Source organism: Melanaphis sacchari, unplaced genomic scaffold, assembly GCF_002803265.2.
Source record: "Melanaphis sacchari strain LSU unplaced genomic scaffold, SCAv2.0 Contig117_pilon_pilon, whole genome shotgun sequence".
NCBI classification, from domain to species: domain Eukaryota; kingdom Metazoa; phylum Arthropoda; class Insecta; order Hemiptera; family Aphididae; genus Melanaphis; species Melanaphis sacchari.
Window position 1 is genome coordinate 50,342 of NW_020270456.1, and position 27,880 is coordinate 78,221.

The window sequence follows — 27,880 nt, forward strand, 5'->3', positions numbered from 1 at the left end:
ACATATATGAAAGAAAATTTTCAATATAAGTATTTATCAAAAATAAACTGAAAAACAAAATGAGTGCTTAAATTATTTATTAGTGACGCTGTAACAATATATGTAACTTTAGCATATTATACTTATTAAACAAGGTCACACGTATATTCGTATATAAATAGCTCAACGTCAACTTTGATGATAAATTATGTTATTAAAACTTTATCAAACTTCAACTAATTAATGGGCACATAAAAATGTAAACATAAAATAGGGGTGGAAAATGAATAATAATCATAACTAATATATATATTTTAAGTACTCGGAGACTAAGTATACCTATTCTGTCAAAACGCACACATTTTGCTTGGTCACTATATAATTTTTTTTTTTTTACTAGTTTTATGAGTATAATTTATATGACACGGAAAACTTTATATCACCAAACCAATCTCTCAGAATGCGAAATGTAATAGATACACCCTTCAGATATAAGACCAATGCAAGCTTTTCGATCTATTTGAGAAAATAAGCCGCAATCCCTGTATCCCGTGGTGTAATACTAACAAGTAACAACAAATTACATAAGGATTTACTAACACCAACCTTTACTGAATCAGCCACCCGACAATACAAAATAAATGATTAAACGCAAAACTTTATTGTAATGAAAATGCATTAATGTCTCTTATAAATTATACATGATCCTAAACAATTATCTAAGAGGACATAAAATAAAAAAGACGCTCTTATTTAAAAAAAAAATAATAATAAAGAATCATAGTTAAATTAAAATATAAACTAACATTAAAACTTAACTTTAAGCATTGCTTCGTTTTGAACGTCTGAATATTGAACAGTCTCCTTGCTTATATTCGCTAAAGATTTTAATTTAAGTTAAATTATCTCGTATCACAATTATTATTCAATGTAAAGTGATAATTATTTAAATAAAAAATAATAATAATAAACGATGTGTTCTACAAAACGTTTAAAAAATAATTGACTTGAGTAACATTGATAATGTATAACGTATATTATATTACACGAGAACATTTATTTTGATCAATACTAATTTCATAAACTTCTACTCCATTAAATTATTATTAATACAATGTTGGCAACTTAAATTTAATTTGAATCGCATGTGAAAGTTCTAAAAACATCGTCAAAATGAATTAAAAAATCCCCTTTTAGAAGCGAAATCTCAAAATTTTCCTAGATTTTTAAATTCGCTAATTAAATATACATATACCTACTAAAATAAATATTTATTTCAATAATATGGTTATAAAAACTAGAAATACATATTTATTGTAATATACCTAATTCTTAAACAAATAATATTATATTAAACTAAAACGCATATTATTACATTCAGGCATTAATAGGTACTTTATAACTATTGTTTGATAAATGAGGTTTTAAAAAATTATGATTAGGAGAAAATAAAAATGCAAATTATATACGTTAAATTAATTATTAATAATTTTTTACCTGTTTTGGAGAATAGCTGCTGTAGAATGAATTATGTGTGGGAATGAAGCTTGAATAATATTCCATCTGGGTAATAATTTAATCTCGTCTTTAAGTTTTTGTGGCAAATCAATTTGAGAGTCTAGTACTAATAGCCGTTCAAAAGTCTAATTAATAAATTAATTAATACAAATTAGACAACGTAAAAACATTAATTATTATGTTTACAAATATAATAAATAATACACAATTATTATATTTATATTTAAATTTAGTATTTTTAGTGTAATATCAAATAACTACAAAGCTTTTTAAAATAAATCTTTCAAGTATATATTAAATTACCGATTTTAAAGTTAAAGTTATCAAAAAAAAAAAAATGATTGCAGTGCTTTCAGATTATAAATAATTTGGAAAATCTGAAAATGTATGATTATAATAATACGAATTTGAAATTGTAACTAAAATAATTTTTTAAAACAACAAAAAAGTTTAATAAATATTTTATAGCTTAAACTTAAAATTACTATATTACTTCTACCGACTACCTACCACTGATGTCAGTCTTAATAATAATTAATAACCTACATCAAACTTTAATTTTTGTTAAATACACCTCTTACAATAATTGAAATATGCGTAAATTAAATTTTGTTTAAATAGCAATGTTAAGTCATTTTTAAAACCTTTAAAAACATCGTGTTGAAAATACTATGATGAAAAATAAATTAGAAATTCTTTTCATGAAAAAAAAACTAAAATTTCGAAATATTTTAAAAGTTGACAACTATTTTAAATTGTTGGTAACTTAATACATAGATGGACTGAATAAAATTATAATTTAAAAATATTCTTACCTTGCATGCTTCTTTCATTTCCTGAAATTTATATTAAACAAAAGTTAAATAATTAGTATATATAAATAGATTTTATTTAATAAATACAATCGTATTTATAATACGATTGTATTAATAAATACAATACGCATTCATCATTTCGTCAAGTATTAATATATAAACGTGCTTACAGGGGTATAAAATTGCATTACAATTTTTTTTTTATGTAATATCTATAGTTAGTTATTTACACTAAAAATGTAGTGAAAAAATATGAATAATTTATTTATAACACAACAAGATTTTATAAACAAATGAAATATCGTTTTATAATCAACAAATAAAACAATTCTAAAAAAAATCTTTAAAATATATTGGTGATTAATTTAAGAAAAATAATATTTGAAAAATTTATGTAGATACATGTTTCGTGAATTTTAAGATTCTAATTTATTTAAATTTAAAAAAATAATAATACTGTTATCACTATTTATTACTGTTAATCAAAATAAATAAATGGACGTTTAAAATCATTTTATACTTAAAAGTTATAATTTTTAACTCTAATTGAACACATTAAAAATAAAATAAATTTATTTTAAAGTAATTACGTATTTGGTATTTAACTTAAGTGTTATACTGTGTAATTTTATACCATATAACGAATAATGGCATAATATTTCAATACACGTAATCTGTAGTAAGCATTGTGTTAATTGTGGAACAATTCTAAGTTTAAATTTGAATGATAACTAAAATCTTTTAAAGCTGATTAATTAAAAATTTTTTTTTTTTTTTTTACTGTTCAAAAATTGTTTATTACCATTATTTACTCACTCACTGATTATAAATACTTATATTATACAGGACATTTTACCTAAATTTCTTTCTTAATCAAATCTTTATAATGTGTTTTGAATCCGTTCTCGGGTTAAATTATTCTAAATGTACACATTTTTATACTTTTCTTTAAAATGTTGGCCACATTATTTTTTTTATTTTAAGCAAACTTTATTGGGGGTTAAGCTGTGTAGTGTGTACTACAAGGCTATTCAATATTAGACATGTACAAAGTTTTTAGTCAATATGTCTTAGACAAATTCTGAAGTTTTTGGACCGTGGTATATAACCAACAAAGCACTGAATAAATATTTACAAACCCTAAAGGTACATGAAATAGTAAACAACTAAACATTACAAAAAACTCTATTCTAAACTTTATTCAAACTAAAACTCCATGTTATCTTGTACATCATCAATCACCGTTTCTTATAATCCAACAAGAAGACTGGAAAAAAAATGATCAAAAAACGCTATCATCTAAAAAAAAAAAACGGTTTCCCCACTCAAACCCATCAAGTTAAAAAATGAGAAGGTGCTGTTGTTGAACGGTTTTCCCATTCATATCCATTAAACTATCTACAATCTACATTATTATTTATACTTTTTTTATATGCATTTATTGCAAATTAAAAAATTTATAAATTATAAATAAAAAATTACTCAATAATAAAAAAAATGTTACTTTTTATGTTTAATAAAATCATTTATCAAATTATATTAGAGCACGATTGAATCAAATAAATATTATTGAAAACAGTTGGATGTGTCGTTATTTGATAAATTATAATTATATTGTATTCAAATATCTAGCATTTTATAATATTTTAAATAAAACGATGAATGTATTGGGTCAATAGTGTAGCGAGGATTTTTTTATAAGTGTTATGCATATCTATAATTATTAAACGGTGAAATATATATTGTGTTATAATGCGTTTTTTAAACATGGTATAATTTTTAAAATATTTTGAATTTTTTGTGTTTTGAAAATATACGAATTATTTTTATTTATATTGTCAGAATAATTATATTAAGTCAAAAACCTTTTAAAATTAATTCACGGTAAGTGGTATCCCTTAAACTGTTCTTATAGCAATTGAATATCGATGATACAACATCACATTTATAATTTACATTGAAGTTTAATTTTTGACCAAGTTGAATGTTTATATGAAAAATAATGATTTTAGTTATTTTGTATCGATTCAATTAATGTAAATTTTTTTTAAATTTTAAATAATTGTTCCCTATTATAATAATTATAGGAATTATTATTTTCTATATAATGCAACGATATTCCTTTAATATTTAGATATTAAGGTATTTAACATTATATTAAAAAACTGTTGACACCATTTTATATAACATATTAGTTAGTTATTACTGATTTATGAGTTAAAAACAATAATAATACATAATTAAATTAGTAATATTAAAAAAATGTTGTTGGGATATTTTTAAAATAAACAAAACATACTATCTATGAAAAAATAAATAACTTCTATAATATCCAAAGAAATACACAAGCTAACCACCAATCTCCTCTTAGAATAACTTTTCATATTATAAAGTTTTTTATGGAATTTAAATTTAATTTGCTAGATATTGCTGTAAATCTATGACTTATTCAACATTTTTGTTACATTCGTAACCTACTATAAAACAAAACGACTTTTACGTTTTTTTTTTAATACAATTTGATCATTTATTTCATTTTTATAATTTCTAAGAAAATATATTTCATTTCGTTTCAGAAAATTAGTACGTAAAATACTGAAAAACTATTAATTTAGAGTATATTATACAATTTATAATTTAATGTTTAAAAATGTTTTCTTTTCCACTATGACACATTTAAAAGTTTATGTAATGAAACAAAAAATTTTGTGTGTAAAAGATTATTAATCAGAGTATTTTAATATATATTTAATAGTTTATTTAATTTAAAAAAATTGTATTGTAAAATAGATTTAGGTATTTTACATAATTTTTTTTTTTTTAAGATATTTACAACATTTTTATGTAAATTTATCATTTTTTTTATGCTTTTTGAAATATTTATAAGTTATCAAATAAAAGGTTGTACTAGAATAATTATCTAGGCTTTAAATTTAATGCATGAAAAAATATAAAATAAAATACCCCGAGCACTTAACATAAAAACATTTACCTACTAAAAATTCAAAAAGAGTATAAGAGTTTAAAAAAAATTTATTTAGAACTATGTTTGATATATGATGAAGTAACAGCTTAGATTCATAATTCATATATTTATTCATTTATTTATTTATATTATAATAGGCTTGGAAAGTAGTTAATTAAATATGTAATATAATAAAAAATGTCTTTAGCTAAAATATAATAAGACCATATTATATTTTTTAATTTTAAGCGTATTAGGAGAGTAAATAATTTTTTTCATCGTAATTATTTTATTAGTAATATAAATGTATGATAGTTTTTTTTTTTGGGGGGGGGGGGGGGGGGGGGGAGATACTTATTTGCGAGCACGACGGCAATATGTTATAGATGTACTTAGAGGAAAATGTTATGGGTAAGCATCGATAACGCATCAACAGCTGATATAATTCGATTGCCGCCTTGACCGCCGGCCGAGGCACATGTGTATCTTTTTTTAAGTTAAATAAATCGAATAAACCCTTATACTTTTCGTAGACCTGAGTGTTCAATCATTTACTTCTGAGTAAATCGCTTCAATATAACACTAGAGCTCGGAGCAAACAAATATCTAGTGTTTTACAAATTATCGGTGCTTAAATATTTATAAAGTACTTAATGTCTAAACCACAAGTCTTTCAAAGGATAATCAAATAAATGAAATGAAATATATTATTGAAAGACTGACAGATATAGTATGTAAGGTATTGAAACGGTTAGAATGTTTAATATAAAGGGAACAACACACATTTAAAACGAAAAAAAAGATGCTGTTAATGTGTCACATCAACGGTCTTAGCAGGATTTTCGGACTAGCCGGCCAGACCAGTTGGTACAAAGGTTTAAAAGATCATAGTGATAATAATCACAACAGGTAAGAATGTGGGAAATAATCTTTTCAAACTACAATTTAGACTTAATGTTCGACTATTAAAAGTGAACACCACTTCTAAAGTTCTTCGATTCTACCCGAAAAAGTGTTTACGAGAAAGATAAAAGGGATAATAAAAATAAAGATAAAATACATCACTGTACCTAAAGTTCAAACATTTTCTGTATTAACTAGAATCTAATGATATTGATAACTTTAAGACAATGAAGTAATGATACTAAATTAAAAATGTATAAGTGTATATTAAAAAAAAATATACTAAAATAATCATTAACCATAATATCCTAACTTTACAAGTAGGGGTAAGTATTATGATTTTACGGAACTGTTTATAACCTATGACTTTATCATAGTAAAAATAAAAATAAAACGTAATTTCAACTAATGAATATTATCAAATGAATCATTCTTAATTGATTTTAAAGAGTTAACAGTTTTTCTGGAAATTAATAGAAGACTTAGACTACACATAAAACCAACTAGATAATTATTTTACAATAGCCGAATTTGTTTAAGATAATATTTTATGCGCGAACATCGATGAATATATTAAATAAATAATACCATAATAATTATTGAATATAACAATTATTTTAGAATATGGCAAATCCATTCATTTGTGTAATTTAAAATTTAACCTCGCAATTAGTAAATAATAACAAAAAATTAAAAAATGGAAATAATAATTAATAATTATTAATTTAGATAAATATTAAATTGATCAATAATTTCAAAATTAGCGAATCAATTGATATAATTATTATCATATGCAATAACATTTTATTTATCAAAATAACAATTTACAGTATTAGATTTTTATAATAACTTATAATATATTAATATTTTATAATTTTGAATAGATATTTATTAGTTATTTATTATTTAAGTTTCAACTAATATTTGGTAGAAGTTATTATTTTTTGAAAAAGGAAATATATACCTACAGTTACATTTGTAAGATTACTAAAATTACAACAATATAGATTGATAACAAAAACTTACGTGATGTCCAGCAGTATGTTGACAAAACTTTACAGTAAGACAGCACAAAAAAAATATACACATTTTTAATTAAATACAATATTAGGTATAATTAAAAACAAAAATATGGAAAATTGGTACAGCTTATTCTGCAGCTTTACAATGAGGTATCAACCTCGGAATTAAATTGTATGTACGACGTAATACGCATAATATCCAATAATTTTATAAAATAAATCAAACGTTTAAATAGAACAACATGGTTTATTTAAATATTTTTTAAATTTACATAAAATATAATTCAATATATATCTAAATTAATTAAGCAATGCATTTACGTTTATACATAGTCTTATATACTACCGTGAAGACCTAACCTTTTAGACAAAACAATTTTAATTAAATTTTAAATGTAAGTTTATAGAAATAATAATACTTAAACAATACTTAAGTACCAACATCTTCATTTACGGTATATAACATGAGTAATTATTAAAATATATTGATAAAATTATAAAATTATTAGATATATATATAATACGTGTTAAATAATGATGAATCAGGAAATTAAATCCAAAAAAAATATTATCTATATACATAAGTGGTAGGTATTCTTTAATATCTTTAATTTTTTAATTAATATCCTCTAAAAATAAATTTAAAAATTATTTTGCTAAAATTGTAGAAATAGCATAAAATAACTTTTGAGTAAAATTTTTAAAATTTGCTATAGGTACCAAAATTCCAAATAATCTTAAATGAATAAATAAATGATAAATAATTTAAGTATACTAAATAGTTCTTACCAAACACGAATTTTCATGTAATTTACCAACTTTAGGTCGAATAAATGCACTAAAAAAATACAAAAAATATTAACATATGCAGTATAAACAAATAGCAATATTGAATTATTATAACCAGAGCTTGGATTTGAAAAAAAAAATTTGTTATAAGTACGTTATTTACAATTAAAACGTTATACAAATTTTGACTTTATTGTTATTCAGAATTTAAACGTTTTTCAACTTTTGCGTTTATCGTTATTCAGAATTAAAATTTTTAATATTTTTTATAAATTATAACTATTAAATAATTGAAAATTAGTAATTTTTTTTAATAATATACTATACATAATGTTTTCCGTTATAATTGCATTTACAAATTTCAATCGATTTTTGTCAAATTTAACGTTATTATAACGTTTGCAAGCCTTAATTATGACAGTTTTTGTTAGATGTAAAAATATATAATATATTGTACTCTACAATATTAATCAGTAGTACAAATTTTATGTTTTTTAAATGATTATACTCGTATAAAAATAATCTTATAACTATGGGACATGAGCTAATAGATGTAAATCCATCGAAGTACCTATTATAGTGTGATGTATTTATATAAACTTTGTATTGTTCATAATTTTAAATTTTAAGAGTAGTGATAAATATATTTATTTTACAATAATCTATGCAATTTTTTTTTTTTATGTCATCATCTTTTGGGGAAGTAAAAATTGTTTAACTTTGAAGGTAATTTCTGACAGCAAATCGTATATAATTGACTCTGGAGATTCAAAAATAAAAAAATCCACAGTCCTCTTCTAAATAACCGAAATAAACAATAAAAAATTTCTATTTTTTTCACATGGTCAAGATATATATATGCATTTAAAGTTTAAATTTTTTATAAAATCACAACAACTTACAAACTACAAACATTTTGTAGTAAAAAAATTATAAAAGCTAAGGTTTAAAAATGTAGTACAATATTCCTCGTAAGTATTTCGTACCAGAACCAAAACATCTAAAAATATACAAGCACAATTATATTTTATCAACATTTGAAATTAGGACAAAATAACATATTTTAATAATTAATATTGATGTTATTTATTTTATTTTATTCAAAAGCATATTATTATTCGTTGAGACTTAAAAAGCTTATGTAAAATAATAGTAAAGTATGTAAAATAGCTTTAAAATATTACCTATTTATAGTTTTATTAAATTCACACTATTTCACTGTAAGTAGGTATAGACTTAAAAGTTAATTACAATAATATATAATAAATAATATATCATAAACATATATTTATGCAATATTTTCGGAAAAAAACTAATCAACCAACCAGAATAACAATAGAAAATATATTACTTTAATTGCAATATCAACAAACATTATATAACGTATCTAGGTCGACAGACTGTCACTGCTCAGAATCATTATTTTGTAACGAAATATCATTGAATTCATATTTAACACACCTACAACAATGACCCACTTAACGTCTACTACACTGCAGAGCAGTGCTCAGTTACCCACCCTCTTAATGTTTACATCAAGATCAACCATGGTTGATGTTAAATAATGTTACAGAATATATTATATTTTAAAGAAACATGATTATTATATGTAAAACCATTTCTGGTGTTTAAATATTTAAAATTTATTTGGATATTTTTCGAAAGTATTTCAATGGTATATTTAAAATACAACTTCTTGATAATAATAAAAAATTAAATGGTATGAAATAGGTTACAAATAGGTACTTATCGGATTTGTATTGTTATTAAAGTTAATTATGTAAGCGCGTATTTAGAGAACCGTAAAAGTTTCAACTTTAAAGATAATTGTTATCGATTACATATAACTTAAGACTTAACTGGTTTCATTTTGATAAAAAAAATCTTGAAAAAATTTAAAAACTAAATTAAAGTAATTTACAATAAAGTAGTTACCAACTCCATAATAACGAATACTATTATTATTATACTATACTATTTAGGAAAATAGAGATCGAAAATACTACAGTACTACATTACAAGTATGGATCAGAAATCTCATTTTCACGAATATAAAAAAACTTTAACTGTGCATTAGATAAAGTCGTTTTTATTTTTTCAATATCACTTAAAAAACAGTTATTCAAATTTGGAAACATAAAAATAATTGATTTTGCAATACTTTTATATAAAATTGCATCGAAAAAAAAGTAAACAATTTTACACGCTTAAAGTCTTTTTAATGGTAGAAATTCGGCTAAAACCCGATAATGCATTTATAATGGTATACTCAACTACTCAAGAGAAACGACTTTAACAAACAATTTATAGACGTGTAACATTCTATTATCATTTTTCTTGCGCGGAAAATATTAAATAACATTCAGTATTATTCAAAGAAAATTGATCACCTGTATGTAAACATTTATAAATATATTGTATAGATTAACGCAATAATTGAAAATCAATCGAGGTAAGTAGGTGGAAAACACTAACAATACTAATTAAATAAGTTTTTACGAGTTTCTATACGCTCGACGTTAATAATAATAAATAATATGAAATGCCGAGATTCAACCCGATAGCGCTTTTAGCATTTCTTGTCATTTCTCGTTTGCACATATAAGATTATAGAAACATCACATTGATCGTAAATGAAATCAAAAAGCCGAATAAATATTACACATATTTAATTATGTCCATATAAATTACGAATTAGCCGGTTCAACAAACACTGACCTATCTATACAAGAACCGTGGTCCGTAGGTTTGAAACGTGACTGTCATCATTAATAAACACACATTTAGTGGCGTATTTACAGTATATAGATACATCCATACAATTGTATGTTAAAAACGTCTATCTTGATTTAATATAACTTCGTATAATGATAAAGTATTATAGTATTATTAACATCCCCCTAAAGCCATAACATTGTATTTATTGTATTAAGACATATAAACACGCCAGTGAATTATCTCGATATTATCAGAGACGTCTTTCAGAAGAGAGGGATGTGGAAGTAATCCTCTCCGGCTCTCCGCCATAATACTTTGTAACTTTTTAAAAATTTCTGTTTTTTTTTTTTTTATAACTTTTCTGTAACTGAACTATTTTTAAATATATTAACATTAATAAAAATGTTTATGTAATAAACAATATTCATACTGACAAAAAATATATGGGTTACATTTTAATGTATTTACATTAAAATATTTTTTTTTTTTTTGTCTTAATACGCGAAGTTAACATTGTCTATACTATCTGTCCGTTTTTTTAAACTCTTATGACATACTTATAAAGGTATAAATACATACTTTATGCCTTATGGTACGAGGTTTAAAACTATTATACGCAAAGACCAGTTCCAGTATTAACCATTAGCACCCCTAACCGACCACCTGCAAATTGATCAAGGGACGTTCCCGCGTGACAGAACGCGCCTAACGACACAGACACTCACCTGGTCAAACCCCAGAAGAAATTTTGTAGGTTTATAGGGACGGACAGATCGTTGGCCGCGGCGGTCAAGTCGTTCCAATTCAACGGATTGTTTTCCATGGTCGCGTATTTTATTTTTTAAAATAACGGACGGCGGTGGAAATCGTGAAGGTTAATATGATGATGATGACGATGAAGATGATGATGATGATGATGATGATGATTGCAACGAAGTCTGTGAGCGTACGCGATCGAAGTCAGTCGTCGTCGCCGTCTCGCCCGCGGCGGCTCTAGCCACCGTCTTCGTCGTCGGCGTCTCTGCGATGTGCGGCTGATTGTCTTGGCGACGGCGATGCGTCTTTCGCGCATCGCCCGCCAGACGGCTCAATGTGCCGCGGGTTCGCGGGCCGACCTCTCGCCGAGATCGCGACGCGTCGGCGGCAGACCTGGCATCCCGAAGACGGGCGGTGGTCACACGTGCCGGTATCGTGCCGCCGTATGTATCCAAACGACGGTGGAAATTTAATAAAAAAAAAATAAAAAACGACCGGAGCCGCGGCGGTACGGTACGTCACGGCCGGGACGCCGTTCCGGGTGCGCGTTGAAACGGTGTCGCGTTTGAATAATATTATTATACGACGGTTTTTACATTATTATAAATAATATTTTATAACATCGTAATGAATATATCTCAACCGGAGCGCGGTCGTGGCGATCGATAACCGTTCGGCGTTCGGCGACGACGACTGGAACCGCGGCCGTTGCGTTGCGTTTTGCGCGGACGGTGGCGTCGCGACGAGTAGTCGCCGCCGCCGACGACGACGACGACGACGACGCCGGCGGCGCGCGCGCGAGGCGCCCACCCGACACCCCGCCGATCCGCGCGATACACCGCCGTTACAACCTCACCGCCACCGCCACCACCGCCGCCGCCTTCGAGTGGGATTAAAAAATATTATATTATAATATTGCATACTTTACGGTGTCTTTCTCTCTCATCTCTCTCTCTCTCTCTCTCTCTTTCTCTTTCTCTCTCTCTCTCTCTCCCGAAAATTTTTCGGTGCGTCTGCGAAACGGTCTCGTAGACGATTTCGACAACGACATTTTCCGGTCGTGTGTGGTTTAATAATTTGTTCACACCGACTGCGCAATACAACGCAATGTGTACGATACGCGAAATGACATCTGGACTGTGTGCCCGGAATAGTTCCTTGCGCCGTTCGCAAATAAATGCACATAATAATGATTTAACATTATTACGAAATACGAAAAACTCCTAGAATCGTGACTACGAAAAACATTACTCGTTTCCGAACAAACTATGACGAAAACATTAGCGACTGTATCAAATCGTTTCATTATAAATAATTCAGTCGTAAAAATGACTGATAAATACCTACTGCCGTATAATTTATAATATATGCTGTATTCGATATTATTAGTCATTAATCATTTACTCTGTATTCTATGCTATATGCACAACAAATCATGTGTATGCGATTATGCTATGCTTTCAGCATAACGTTTTACGACAAATCTGTTACTATAAATTATAGTACAAAAATATAAGTATTGAAAGGTTTTATTAGGTGTATTAAAAATTAAAACTTTTAATAATACTAAAAGTAATTTTTAAATTTAGCAGTATCTAACAGTTTATAAAATATTTTTTTTAAAGAACTTTTAAATATATTTTTTACATTTAATAAGCATAAGTAGTATACATAAAAAAATAAAATTTGTTAGTGGTAATATGATAATAATACTGGATTTGTCTAACCAAAATTTAACAATTTTGTCAGATAATTAAGTCTAAATACCACCTAATCCTTTTATTAAGTGACTGCAGTTTACCTTTGAGAATTCTAAGGGCGCTTTATTAGGGTGACCATACGTCCCGTTTCAAACATGATTGTTCCTTTTTTGATTATCATGTCCCGTTGTCCCGACAAATTCTAAACGTGGCACTTTTTATCCCGTTTTTAAAAAATTATATCGTTTTAATCTCGTTATTTCCATATTATTAAATACTGTTTGCAAAAAAAATATCAATAAATTAAAAAAATATAAAACAATTTTAAAAAGAGCAACATACGAGTATTATGATTATTATTTATCAATTATTATTTTATTATCTTAATAAATTATAACTTAAATTTAATTGAAAAAAATAAAAATTATCATATTAATAAAAAATTTTGTCCTATTTTTATTTTTATAAAAATGGTCACCTTACGCTATATATTCCAAATCCTACTCTGTTGGATGCTACCAAGCTCAAGATAATATTGTAATATACCTTCACCACCATTTTATAATTATTATTAATAATAATTGTTATTTACTGCTTAATGGTTTCCCATATAGTTTATGCTATTAACCCAGTCTCTGGGGACTTGTACTGCGAACGATAACAATATTCAACGTTGGATATGATATTATAAATTATTTCCGTTATTATCAATTATGTTGACACAGAATCAGATGGCATCGCACGTAAAAAAATATTCATTTTTTTGATCACGCTGTAAACTCGGCCGTAGGTTTATGTTTACACAAAATCAAAATATATACCTACAAGAATAAAACTGATACATATAATTGTATTGGAATTAATTCACGGATTTTTATAAACAAACTACAGTGGAAATGAATCCCTGTCTGTGTACTTTACTTTATACGGTTTATCCACGATTATTTAGTTGACTTAGTTCACCATAGTTTTCCCAAAACTGAGTTTCTTTTATCGCGGTTATGTATGGAGTGTATATAACCTACTAGTATAGTTATTGCTATAGTTGTTTTCATTTAACGGGGAAAAAAAATTATATAATGTAGCATCTGAAAATCGGAAATATCAAAACCACATGCTGTACAACTCGCAGAGAAAGTATACGGTTAGATTTCTAATATCTTAATATGAAATAATATATAGTAACAAAATAATTCATTAAACGACTTACGATAAATACTCAAAAAGTATTATTCGAAATTTCAAAAGTGTACCTACACGTCATAGCACATATATATTTTAGCAAACTAGTGGCAATATATTTGTTATTATTTTTTCTTTTGCAGTTTGCACGGGAATGGGCCTGGTGCCAATGTCCCGTGCACTTAAGTGTGATCCTTATAATACATTACGATAGGTATTATTGATATCATCATCAAGACGATGCCGGCGGCGTTATCATTACCTACCTACAATTATCATTATTGTTGTGTAACGTTTTGCGTTTGTGCTCGATACGTAATAATAATATCACACGTGTAATATCATAATAATTATTATTACGTGCTTATCCACTAGCCGCCGACGGCACGACGACCCTCCCACCACGGTCGTCGTTTCACGCACGCGGCATTAGCAGCAATAGACATCACTGACAGCTGCAGTCACTCCGTCCGTGTCGTACTGCTCGCTCGGCCCAACACGCGCTTATCACATTATTCACAGCTCTCTCGCTGGTCGTCGTCGTCGTCGTCGTCTACGATAGCTGTGCAGTGCAACGCCGTCGACGCGCGGCTGCTGCCACACCGAAAACCGGAAAGGTAAAATATATCGTTCGACTTCCGTTACTCCCCCCCCTCAAACCCCCTCCCATACACACACAAAACGTGAAGCTCTTGCTTGCATCCGCAAAGCCACGAGCCGCAAGACCGCGGTCCGACGACGTCGTAGTACCCGTGACAAGCAAGCTGAAAATTAAGTTACTAGGTGTTTATTACCATAATTAATTCGACTTAGACCCGCGGTAGCCGCTGTTAAACCTATCGGCTAAAAGTTTTTACGGAACGCGCACAACGTCGTCAGTTCACGCACCGTTGAGCGCGTTCGGTGCAAACGCGCGAATAATCGCTGCCGGCACTCGTTAAGTTTTAATGTATCGCTATACGTACTTTGCGAATCGATTTTGTGTTCCCCAACAAACAGTTAACATAGATATAGGGGCACGCGTACATTATTTTCGGCAAATATCATCTAAATATTTGTGTAGGCGCGTATAATGTTATTGTATAAGTTTTATCAAAATCAAATATGATATTATACTTATCTTGTTATAATTTATAGGCATCGCGTTAAATTTACGACAATTATTGCTATAATTACACACGTATTTTGTAGGCTAATCAAGGCGACAGTCACGTCAAAATGATTTCATATTCATGAGTATCGTGAACTTATTAATGAATAATAAATATTCCAACATAACAATCAGAAATCAGAATGCGCATATATTTATCCAATACTTAATTTAAACCTCAATCCTTACATTAAATAGATTCTTTTTTTAAAGGTAAAAAAAAATTTAGGCCGCAAACTGAACGTTTGTAGCATATAGTGTACCTACATAGGCGATATTCTAATTATAAATATTCTCGTTTAGAGTCTAAACAAGTCGCAATTGTCCCTCAAATTTATGTATATTATGTCTTTAGTATCTATTTACCCTCTGTGCACACTGCACACTGTATAGTGTATAGGTACCATTACGTCCCACAATATTACGAAAATGTTATAAATTGATAAATCCTATATATTTTATCGTGTTAACTATTAATAAAAGTCGATTACTATACATCGATTTATGCAATTTATTATGTATATGAAAAATGCAGAAAAAAACTATTAAAATATATTATTTTTTTTCAATCACTATTATTTGTTATACTATATTTTTAACAATAACATTTATTTTTAAGTGTTTTTTATTGATTTTGCACTCGTTGATGAGGTTGAGTAATCCGATTTTTGAAGTAAAAAATAACAAAAAAGTTTTGATTAGGAGGTAACTCGTGGGAGCTTATTTGTGTGTGTGTGTGTGTGTGTGTGTGTATGACAATTATAAATTCTGTTTATTAGTTTTGATTACCTGAAAATTAAAAATAAATTGTAAATTTTTGTACCGCAAATTTCAGCCTCTAGAATTTTATGAGCATAATAACCGTTTCAGAGATACAAACTGTATACGATGATATAAGTGAAGTGATAATCTACGCTGGAAAAGTTTCGCTTTTTTCTATCTAAGTATCGGCGCCCGTTCAGTGATAGTGTGATACAAATATAAAGCGGAATATAAATTCATTTTTTCTCATTATTAACATTTATTATAAGTACTAGAATTTTTTTATTATATAATAATATTAATATTATATTATTGTCAATAACGATAAAAATAACTATATTTTATTAGAACGATGTGAATAGGATCGGAGTGTATAAATAGCTTAAAATTAGTTTAAATACTGTAAAAATATATTATCCCTAAAAAATGTTAATATTTACATAAGTGAAAAATTTTAAATTTTAAGTTTATGATTCATATTTTTAAATAACTAAAATAATTATATTTCATTTTAACATTTTAAAAAATAAACTTCAAATGTCTATAAAAAAAATATATATATATCCAAGTTTTAAATTATTACATCATTAAATTAGTATAAATATAGGTTATGAAGACCATTTTAAGCATTTTGATAAAAAAATTTAGAAAATTATATCAAATCTATTCAAATTTAATATTTAATGAAAATTTCAAATCTTCTCGAGTTACTCTTTTTCTAAAAAAATAGATTTTGTTGGAAACTGATGTTTTGTAAATATTTTTTCTTTCTTCTTCGTTTGTTAGTTTTCCTAATCATATTATAAATAAAAACGATTTTAATTATTTTAACCTCTCCTCTAAAGTATCGAATAGATCGATTTTTTCACCATTATATTAATAGTGAAATCATACTGTAAAAATAATTTAAAATAATTTATGACTATCTAAATGAACAATAGAACAATAGCAAGCATATTATGGTCAATTTTATTTCTTTTATAGGTACTATTCAAAAATTATCTCATGTTCCTTAACTAATTTAAATTTTCTTTTGAAGTAATTTATTTGTTTTATGGTTTATTTAACATAGAAGGCTATTATAAGTATGCATCCGTATTGGTGCATATTTTACAGCACATAAAATAAGTAATTTCCCGGAATTATATAAGTTTGTATATACTAACCTAATAATAACCTAACGTACGTGGTACACGCTGTTTGAATTCATATAGTAACTTTAATATGGTTCAATATAATATTACGAATATAGATGCTACGTCGCAATCATACCTACGTCGTGTTCATAAGTACGTATATATCTCCCAAACGTACAGGACAACTTTAAAATCAATACGTTTAAGTTCACTGCACAAATTATAGTCATATATAAGGACCTACGATATATACGTAAAAATATTGACAAGTGACAAGTATTTTAAAATCCATAATACTTATATAAAAATATATTGAACCAATATTTCAGGATTATAAAAATTTTAAAGTTATCAATAATATATACATAAAAATTCTCATTTTTCCCAAATTTTTTGCATTTTTCCAATTATCTTAAAAAATACTAATAATTTTTAATTTTGTTCTTTTAAAGTAGAATAATTTTTCTAACCGAAACCACCATCAAAGTAAAAAATCCAAGTATATTTTCAACTAATCATCGTGTCACACAGGCAAACGAAAAAAAAATACACATTTTTGTAAAATTAATTAATTAATTGTTCCGCTAAGTAACCAAAACAATGCCCATATTTGTATAAAAATCAATTATTTTACAGTACAATTTTTCTTACTTTTTTAAAACAAATTAATTTATTATGTTATTAAAATTCAAAGAAGATGTACGATCACTTTCTATTTCTAATTCGAATGATATTGACTGCAATATTACACATTTACACCGAATAGAATGAATTATTTATTTTTGTTAATATAATATATTACTTATATTTTATACGGTGAGTTTTATTTAAAAAAAAAAAAAGTTTCACATAAAATCTGAGCCCCCTAATAACCAAAACTATAGTCACTTATCTATCCTGCATAATGGCAAATATGCCCCTGAATAATATGAAACGAATTACAAAAATTGTGAAATATTTCAAGCGTTGGTGCATATAACTTTTTTTAATGTTCTCATTTCTAATTTAGAAGGAACAAGTGATAAACTTGACCAAATTTTGTACCTATATAATATTTATTTATTTATTTATTTTACTTAAGTTCTTTCAAAAAATTATATATATTTTATAAAGCTTTACGATTTATTTATTTTTCTATAACAAACATATTTTGCATACATATAAATTAAATAATGAACGCATAATATAAACAAATTTTTCTTATTCAGTTTATTTCACAAATATTTATTTTAAAATTGTTTGTTCGTTTTTCTTATTTTTAACTTAATTGCTTATTTTTCAACAAGACGTATATATCAGGTTCCTTGAAAATATTGATTGACTTAAGGATACAATAAAATTTAATGGACAGGCCACTAAATCATGTTTGAAGAACCATTAAATCACTATTGATTCAATAAATATTTAGTGGTTGTTCACGCAATTCAGAAATAATGTTTTTACGTTTTTTAAACATAATACATTAATATTCATATAACATATAAAATATGTTTCGACCAATGCAAATTATATTTGTTCAAAAACTCAAACATATATAAATTTTTAAATTCTGATTACAGAAAAATCTTTGGTCTAGATACGACTTACGAGTAAGAATATAATTATATTAATTACATAAATTAATATATTTATATCTAATACTAGATAATATAATAATATATTTTCTCCGTAGTTAAACGTTATTAAAATAATGTTTTCATCAAAAGTGTAACTCACGAATCATGGTACATGCGTTTTGTTTTCAAAATCAGAACCCTCGTGAAATCAATACTTGGGAAGTTGGGAAAAGTAAACAATTCTGACAAAGCAGTGATTGGACTACTATGGTGGTCTCTGGACTTATTTTAAAATAATATGAAATCAATTCTTTAGCCTATAAAAAAAAATATTATTTATTAAATCAACTGATAAACGGAGATAACTTAATAAGTATACGTTAAATACAAAACGTATAAAGTTAGTTAAGTATAAAAAGCAGAAAAACTTTTTAAATGCCACGAAAATCCGTAATTTCTATCTTAATGCGGGTGCTCAACTTTTCTTTTATCGAGTGTTTTACGTGATATAAATATAAACGATAAATTGATTTTCTAATCACCACTTATCCCGAGCCCTCCCGCATCATGAATTTATATGCCAGGGACGAGATGGCGAAACAATGGTTTCGTACTTGTGTATAAGGGAAGTTTGGGAAGTATGAACGGGTGGTCCATAATATTAAATAGAACGTGGCCAAGTGCAGACAACCACGACTGGAAATCCGCGTGTATAGCCATTGTGTTGGGCTATCGATCGTTTATTTAATACACGTATATGTGTATAATATTATCACACTGTTAAACACATCGTCTTATTCGACAACGGTCGCACGCGCGAGAAAACAGCTATATAGTTAGTTTGACTAAGGACGTGACTCCAGAACCATTGGCTATTGTGTACAGTTCTACACGTCCTATTTGATACAGTATAATGGATTTAAAAGATAATTCTTTTATTCCTAAACAATAATATTCAAAATACATTTTAAAGTTTTTGAAGATATTTTCTATAAAATAATTTGTAGTCAATGACATTTCGTACAAAAAATCATATTTATATTGTAATAATTTTTCGTGATAATTGCTATGTACCTATTATTTTTATTTTTACACTCTAAAAACAGTATTATTTTATCAGAGTAAGGATGATCTAAGTATAAGATAAGTATGCACGTACTAACAATTTTTGAAACATCTATATGTCACTTTATAGTCTATACCTACAATATATTATGTATATAATAAGTAAATAACTCAAAAAATATAATTTATTTTTAAATTATGTGTCTATGATAAATTATAATATTAAAATGAAAAAGGAAAAAATACTTTAAAAAACATATAAGTAAATGTACAAAGAAAAATATCGTTCAATCATTCTTTAGATATAATTTAATATAATATATTTATACGAATATTACAAATAACATACGTTTATGATAGGCGTTTCTCATTTCTACAATACAAAATAACTATGACTGATTCATATTTCTACCAATATAAATTTGAAAGGTTCAATTTTCCACCAGTAAACATTAATATAAAATAAAATACAAAATTACATAATCATAAGTATTATAATGTAGTTTTTAAATTAAACTTTCTCAAGTTTAAAAGAACCAATAATTAAGGTATTAACTATAGTAAATATTAATATTAATAATTTTGATTTTTCTTTTATTATTTTCATAATCAATTTTTATGATAGAAAAAGTAATCTAATCGTTTAGTGCTTACATTATGTGTGGTAGCAAAAACATGCAATTTGAGTCAAGCAATTTTTTAAATTTTCTCACATTTTTTATATTACTCACACAGTCACACATTTATAACTAATCCACCACTAAGTTAACTAAATTGAAGATATCATTAAGATATTAATCACCTCTAAATATAATTCAAAATCTTTAATTAAACATAATTTTTTCATTACGTCACCAAAAAACTGTGTCAGTATTAAATTTTTAAACACATAATTCAAATTATTTTTACTAAAAACTATATTTTATAAAAACAATAATTACTTTTATATTAATAAAAATAACACACCAGTTATTCATAAAATAAATTTTAGTTTTTGCTATAATTCAAAATGTTTCTGAATATTAGAGATTTTAAACTCTTACGAATTATTTTTACAATGACAATCATAAGTTACTAAAATTATTTTTTCATTATTCAATTTATATATTTTCAATTGAGTCTCAATTGAATTGTTGGTTTTTTTAAATTATTGTTATGTGGCTTTTTCATTATAATTATTGTTACATTTTACATTGTATAATATTTTCTTTTTAAATAAAATCACTAAATTAAAAAAAAACGAATTATTATTTTATTTATTTTTTAATCATGTTTTATTATACTAATAGATAATTAACATATTAACAACCTAATATAACAAATAAATCACACACAATTATAAGTTTTTTAACAAAGCCATAAATGTATATATTTTTTTATTATTATGTTCATATTTTTATAGTCATTTATTATTTGAAAAGTGAACTGTAAGGTATCATACAGATGGAATACGAAAATAAAAAAATGTCGATTTTGTATTTTTGTCAGAAGCTCAGAAAATAGAGGTGACGCCTTCGCTACCATATTGTATTTAATATACTATGTATTACTATATAGAAACCATTTAACATCTTACTATATGAAATGATTTTGTAAGACTTGCTTTCTGAGTATTAACAAAATAAATTGTTATTGCCATTTTTAAGTTTGTTTTATTTTAGATTATAGTAAACGATATTCTTATAATTAATTTTATTGTTGAGTTGTATTTTATTTATGTACGAGTATATATAAACCTAATCAAAAACAAAAATATAACTCAATATATTTAATTACTTCATTTATTTTTGGCTAGAAATATAGCACTACTAAAATTCATACTTTAATATTCAAATTCTAAATCAATAATAAATTATCATCGGAAAACAAAATTTAGCGGAGTCGTTAAATAAAAATTTTAACTTCAGTTTTAATTAAAAACTCCTTTATTAGTAACTATAAAATCGATTTCCATGATGGGCTGATTTAAAATGTAGTCGATTAAAACTTTTAAGTACTCTAATTCCCGAAAGAACGTTCAAATTCACCAGCATTATAGAATACAGTGTTGACGTATATAGTATTTTGACAAAATTATTTTACTATATTGATATTTATTTATAAAAAATAGGCATTCAGAGTATTTTAGATTAACCACGGCATCTCGGTTCAAGCGAAAATCATCATTATATACATATAGACTTTATAGCAAAAAGAAAATTAAACATAATATTATTTCTTACGTTTATTAATGAAAATTAAAAACCGTATGGTTAGGTAAAGTTTTTAATTTTCGATTCAACTTAAAATTGTTTACACGTCTTTATTTAAATATCGGCATTTGTTAATTAGAAGGATAAACATACAATTAAAGCAATTAAAATATAATGTCGCTAGTGTATATTATTACGTAAATAATCATCGGCCATAGGTATTATCATTGAGTATATATAGTATATATACTTATTTGTAATACTCAATGGTATTATTCGTCATTTAAAAGAAATTTATAAATTATTTGTTATTTTAAATAAATTATATCATAATAATAGTATAGGTGCAAGCGCACAACACAATATTAACATTAAAATTAAACACTACGCAGTATAATACACTTATAGGTATTTGTTCTCTTTGTATGGCCTTGATAATCAAAGTACCCATCTATAGGTACCATAATAAGTTTCTGCCATGTCAAGGGATGGATCTTAATGGTCTTTTTGTCTAGGCAAGTTTCTTATAAGAACAGAAGTGAACCAACAGGCAACAAATGTTATGTTTAAAACTTTAAACCGTTAATGTTCTGCAATGACTTGTGCCTTATTGTCCATTCCACTACTACACCCTAAATTCATTAAGTAAATGAAAGCTACTAAAACGTTTTTACAGATCTAAGAAAACATTAACGGAGCAGATGTGAACTCGGTTCTTATCACACGGTTATGAGCTGTGTACATTGAAACTAGTGTTGATAACCGTGAACGTGATGTATATTTAATATTTATCAAACGTCACGCGTATTTGCACGTGCGTTAAGGACTGTGTACGATTGGACACGTGTTCTAGTTACTTATATACTCCCACCCCTTCCCCCACCAACCAATATAATGACTTTCAATTTAGAGCACTTCGGGGTTCCTTCAACTGCAGGTTTTTCGAGTGAAAAAAATAGAAACAACAGCGTGCACGACATCTTGGGTTCCTACACGAAAAACGTTTTCATCGTATGACGAATAACATATAATATATTTGAGTCTATGTGAAAATCGCTATTTATCTTGACTCTCGAGGGTTTTTTGGCGTTTTTTGCTACAATTAATATTATATTGTGTATATCTAAAATTGATTTATGACAGTACGGTGACGAAAATAAACGGACATGCTTAAACCCGACTTCCTTATGTTTACAAATCCCGGATGTTTAATTTAAAAAATATATATATACTTTTACTTTTAAATAGTTTACAAATTTTCATTATTTTGATAAATTATAAAAAAATTTTAATTTCAATCACTTAAAAAAAAAAAATAATTGGGACTACATATTTTTAATTTTTCTAACAGCATTATAATTTATAAGCAATATATGAGGAACCTATTGTATAACATTTTCAAGTATTTTACATAAAAACAAAAATTAGATCAACATAATATTATTTATTTATGAGTTATAACTTATAACAAATAAAAATAAAATCGATTTTTCTATAATTTATTTTTATGGTTATTTTGAAAAATTAAAACAAAAAATATGCATGATTGTTAAATCAATTAATACCTCCACTCAGAACTTAAAATATATATTGCAATTAGCAAAAGCCTTATACAATCTAGTTAATAGGTTATAAATTATTGATAACTTATAAAATATATTTTTTAATTTATTTCGTTATTTTGATTGAGAAATTACTTATTTTATGAAGTTAAAACCATCATAGTTACAATTTACAAGTGGATGAAATCATTATTATCATAATTCATATATTTTTTTTTATAAAATTAAATTTATTTTCATTATACAATGTACATAGATCCATTAAATGTTTAGAATCAAGTGAATATTGAATGGAATAAGTAATGAGTTGGACATTTTATGCTAAGAATATTGTTTCAAGTCAAATAAGCCCAAAGGCTTTCAAAATGTTCTATCTAAAAATACTGTTCGTCTTTTTATTTATACAATAAGCAGACAGAAGTCCTTGACCTTGTAATTGCATTATTTGGAAATAATTCAAATTATTTGTATAACGTACTGATAGGGTAATTCATATAACGTAAACCACACATTATTATAAAAAATACTAATATTTTTGAAAATATATATTTTAAATAATTTTAAGTTATCACAAAACAGAAGTTTTGGAAAAAAATATCAATCATTTTTATGTTTATTTATTTATTTATTTTTATAATTATTGTTATTTGATTTCAGGATTATTTTTATGATTTTTCAATTCACAGAAGATATCAATTTATTAATTATAAAACATATGTAAAATGTTGATGAAATTGAACGTATTAATATTATTTTCGATTAGTGTACAAGTTTCTCGTTCGACAATCATGGCCAATAATTCCACGACGTAAGTTATATATCAATAAATAAGAAATACAATAATTATAGTATAGTCTTAAAATTATTATAAAACTTCTAACACAGTGGCAGAAAGTAGGTAATAATTAAAACATATTATATATACATATATATTACACGCACTGCATGCAATTATATCTATGATAAAAAAATAATAATATTACTATTTCACTAATATTTTTGAATCAAATTCTATACACGCTTATACCATATGAATACAAGTAATGTAATAGCTTGTTATCATATAATATTATAATAGGTAGAAAAATATAATTTTAATATTTATTTGTATTAAATTTATATAACTATACTTAAAATTATATTTTTGTATATTTTGAAATTCTGATTTATGAACTGAAAAAAATTACATCATAGCCAATTGTTGAAGATTTAGAATAAAAATATAATATTAAGACACATTATTATTCAATTTTAAAAATATATATTTATATAATAATTTTTTAGTATAAAATTTTTCACATTTTACAATATTTCTTTTAAGATCTAGAAGCATATAATTATAATTAATATGTCGGGCCTATAGCCTATATTAATTTTGTAGACTACCTATAGTCTATAGGTAATCTACAAAATACATGATTAAAAGATTAGTATAGTTATCTAAAAAATCATACTTTCTAACTTCTCTTTCATGGTTATTATCATTATGACAAATTGTAGCTGATCAGTACCAACTTGTTTAATAATGAACATAATTGCTATTTTTTAAATAATCGTATTACTAGAAAGACCCTAAATTCTTTATAATTTTCAATTGTTTATTCTTGTAGTGAAAATTTATTTAAGCAAATTCTAACAATGTTATTCTGATTAATTATTAGAGGATTTAATATATTGTCTTAAAGGCCACCTCATATCTAATAAACCGTACTGAAAATTGGATTGGTATAGAGCAAAATAAACTAATCTCATGGTTTGCTTTGGAACTATTATTTTTAGTTTGAACATATTATTATAGGTTATGAAACATAATTTTTCTAGTAAATTGTCAATATGTAAGTTCCATTTCAAGTTATAATCAATAATTAATCCTACATATGTTATTTTTAGAAATTAATTAATTTTTTTACAGTTAATTGAGTTACAGTCCTTATTATTAGCGCATTCATGTATTGACATAGAGTTAACAGTAGCATCAGATTTATTAATAGAAAATGGAATAAACACTGTTTTTTTCTATATTTAAGGACAAAATTCTTTCTTTTAATATTTTTAGTACTTTACAAAAGCCAGTAATAGATTTTTCATATTATACATCTTCTCGTGTATTATGTGAGAAAAGTAAACAGGAATATCCGCATGTATTACTATTGAACCTTCAAACTTAACATCACAAATTTCATTAATATACAAAATAAATAAAATAGAGCCCAATACACTACCCTGAGGTACTCCGTATTCAATTTCATACGTTTACTATTAACTCCATTAATTTTAACTGTTTGTTTTTTATTAATTAAATAGCTTTTAAACCAGTTTAGTCTGCACGTATTTATTCCAAAGCTGAACAATATACCTACTGAATAGAATATCGTGATCAACTGTATCAAATGCTTTAACTATATCTTTCTTAACCTGTATATTTTAATTAAAATTTTATATAAAACTCGAAATTTTCAACGAAGGTATTTATTGTTACCGTCACAGTCACCAATTAAATTAATAACAACGAACCTTAACATAACCATTGATGGGTCAGTGAAATAACTTAATAGATAATAAAAAACATGTATTTTTTTTCTTAATTTCTAAAATACTGGAAAAATATTTTTATTTATATTTTTAGCTCAATAAGATGTCAAAATTCCAACCGGTTATATATTTTTTTTTCAGTTATAAACAGTTTTCATGTATATTATTATTATTATTTTATTAATTTATTAACAACATGCATCTAATGTACGTTTTTTTTTCTTTTGGAATTCTAAATAATTGTTTGTATATTTAACATCATTTTAATGCATATTTTGTATTTTTTTCGTACATATTTGCATGCATATGTTACCTTTTTTAGCTCCTACAGCTTTCGAGCCTTACTAATGAACTATATAGCTATTCGAAATATAATCGAATTTTAAACAATTAATTAATTTTTTAATAAATACCTATTCAACGATTTGAAATCGTATAGATTAAACATTTTGCGTGGGTCCAGAACTGTTATCTATTATACACCTCTTCAGCCATCCAAACTTAAAACATTTTTAAGTTATATATAAGTATATAACTAATAAACTACCTACACATTTTAATTAAATTTGATTATTTTCTTAGAATAAAATTACTAATAACTAAATTTAAAGTAAATAATATTTTTTAAGACCACCTCATATTTGTTTTTCATAATAATACAATAATTCATAATAAAAAAGTTACATTTGTTTTAAAAATAAAGTAAAATAAATGGTGTATCACATCTTTTAATTTATCAAGAAATATTTTAAGTATTCAAAAAACAAATATGAGATTTATATCTGATAAACAACCAGCATTTTACATCACCATTTTTTACTATAATTTAATAACAGTTTAATAGTACAACTTAACTGTTGTTTTTTTTTTTTTAATATTTAGATCAAGTTTGTTGTTATTTGATTTTCAAAATGTCGCCGATTTAAGTAACTGGACAGAACAATCTGACACTGTAAGATCAGTTGGAATGTCAAAAGCGACATTTGATTTATATAAAACTCAAACTAAACAATCTGCAATCTTATTCACATTGCTAAATCCGCAACCAAACGGTGCATGTTTTAGTGGCGTCCGTACAATAACACAGCTAAACCTTGATGGATATGAATATATATCATTTTTATGCAAAACTGCAGGAAATGCCACTACATATAAAATTATTTTAAGGCACAATAATTTGAACGACGAGCCAAATCCTACTTTTGAACAACAATTTAAGGTATAATTATATTCAAATGTAACTTTGAAACGGATTTACAACTATTTTCATTTTATTATTTACAATGATGTTAACAGGTTAACACTGATTCGGATACTACAGTAAAAATGCCAATCTCACAATTCAAACCCTATTATAGGGGAAAAATAATAAAAGATGGACCTACTTTAAATGTGAAAAATATTACTAGATTTGGCTTTCAAGTGGCTGGTGGCGTCTATGAAAATTTTAAGCAATCAGGTTTATCATCATTAGTGGTGGATCAAATATGGGCAGAACCCTACGGGAGTGCAAATTAAATAATTTTACATCATAAATTATAACTTAAACAATATAAATTTTTGTCAACCGTTTAACTT

At 25.8% G+C, this 27,880-nt stretch overlaps 2 protein-coding genes across 3 annotated transcripts in view; one reads left to right on the forward strand and one right to left on the reverse strand.

Annotated features, from left to right (window-relative positions):
- The window catches only part of LOC112604005 (protein unc-80 homolog), a 37,790-nt gene extending 25,641 nt beyond the window's left edge, over positions 1 to 12,149 (reverse strand). The window contains exons 1-5 of one of the 2 annotated variants that reach the window (XM_025352861.1): positions 11,435 to 12,149; positions 7,992 to 8,040; positions 7,207 to 7,233; positions 2,313 to 2,333; positions 1,477 to 1,622 (exon numbers count right to left, since the gene is read on the reverse strand). In XM_025352861.1, the coding sequence (XP_025208646.1) occupies positions 1,477 to 1,622; positions 2,313 to 2,333; positions 7,207 to 7,233; positions 7,992 to 8,040; positions 11,435 to 11,532 (341 nt within the window). In that variant the 5' untranslated portion in view covers positions 11,533 to 12,149. The remainder of the gene's footprint in view (positions 1 to 1,476; positions 1,623 to 2,312; positions 2,334 to 7,206; positions 7,234 to 7,991; positions 8,041 to 11,434) is intronic. The other variant, XM_025352860.1, reaches the window with a different exon arrangement.
- Positions 12,150 to 24,453: 12,304 nt separating this feature from the next.
- LOC112604003 lies at positions 24,454 to 27,877 on the forward strand. Its single transcript, XM_025352858.1, has 3 exons — positions 24,454 to 24,578; positions 27,185 to 27,521; positions 27,599 to 27,877. Exons 1-3 carry the CDS (start codon positions 24,493 to 24,495, stop codon positions 27,818 to 27,820), a joined length of 645 nt encoding a protein of 214 aa, XP_025208643.1. The 5' UTR covers positions 24,454 to 24,492; the 3' UTR covers positions 27,821 to 27,877.
- Positions 27,878 to 27,880: the final 3 nt, after the last annotated feature.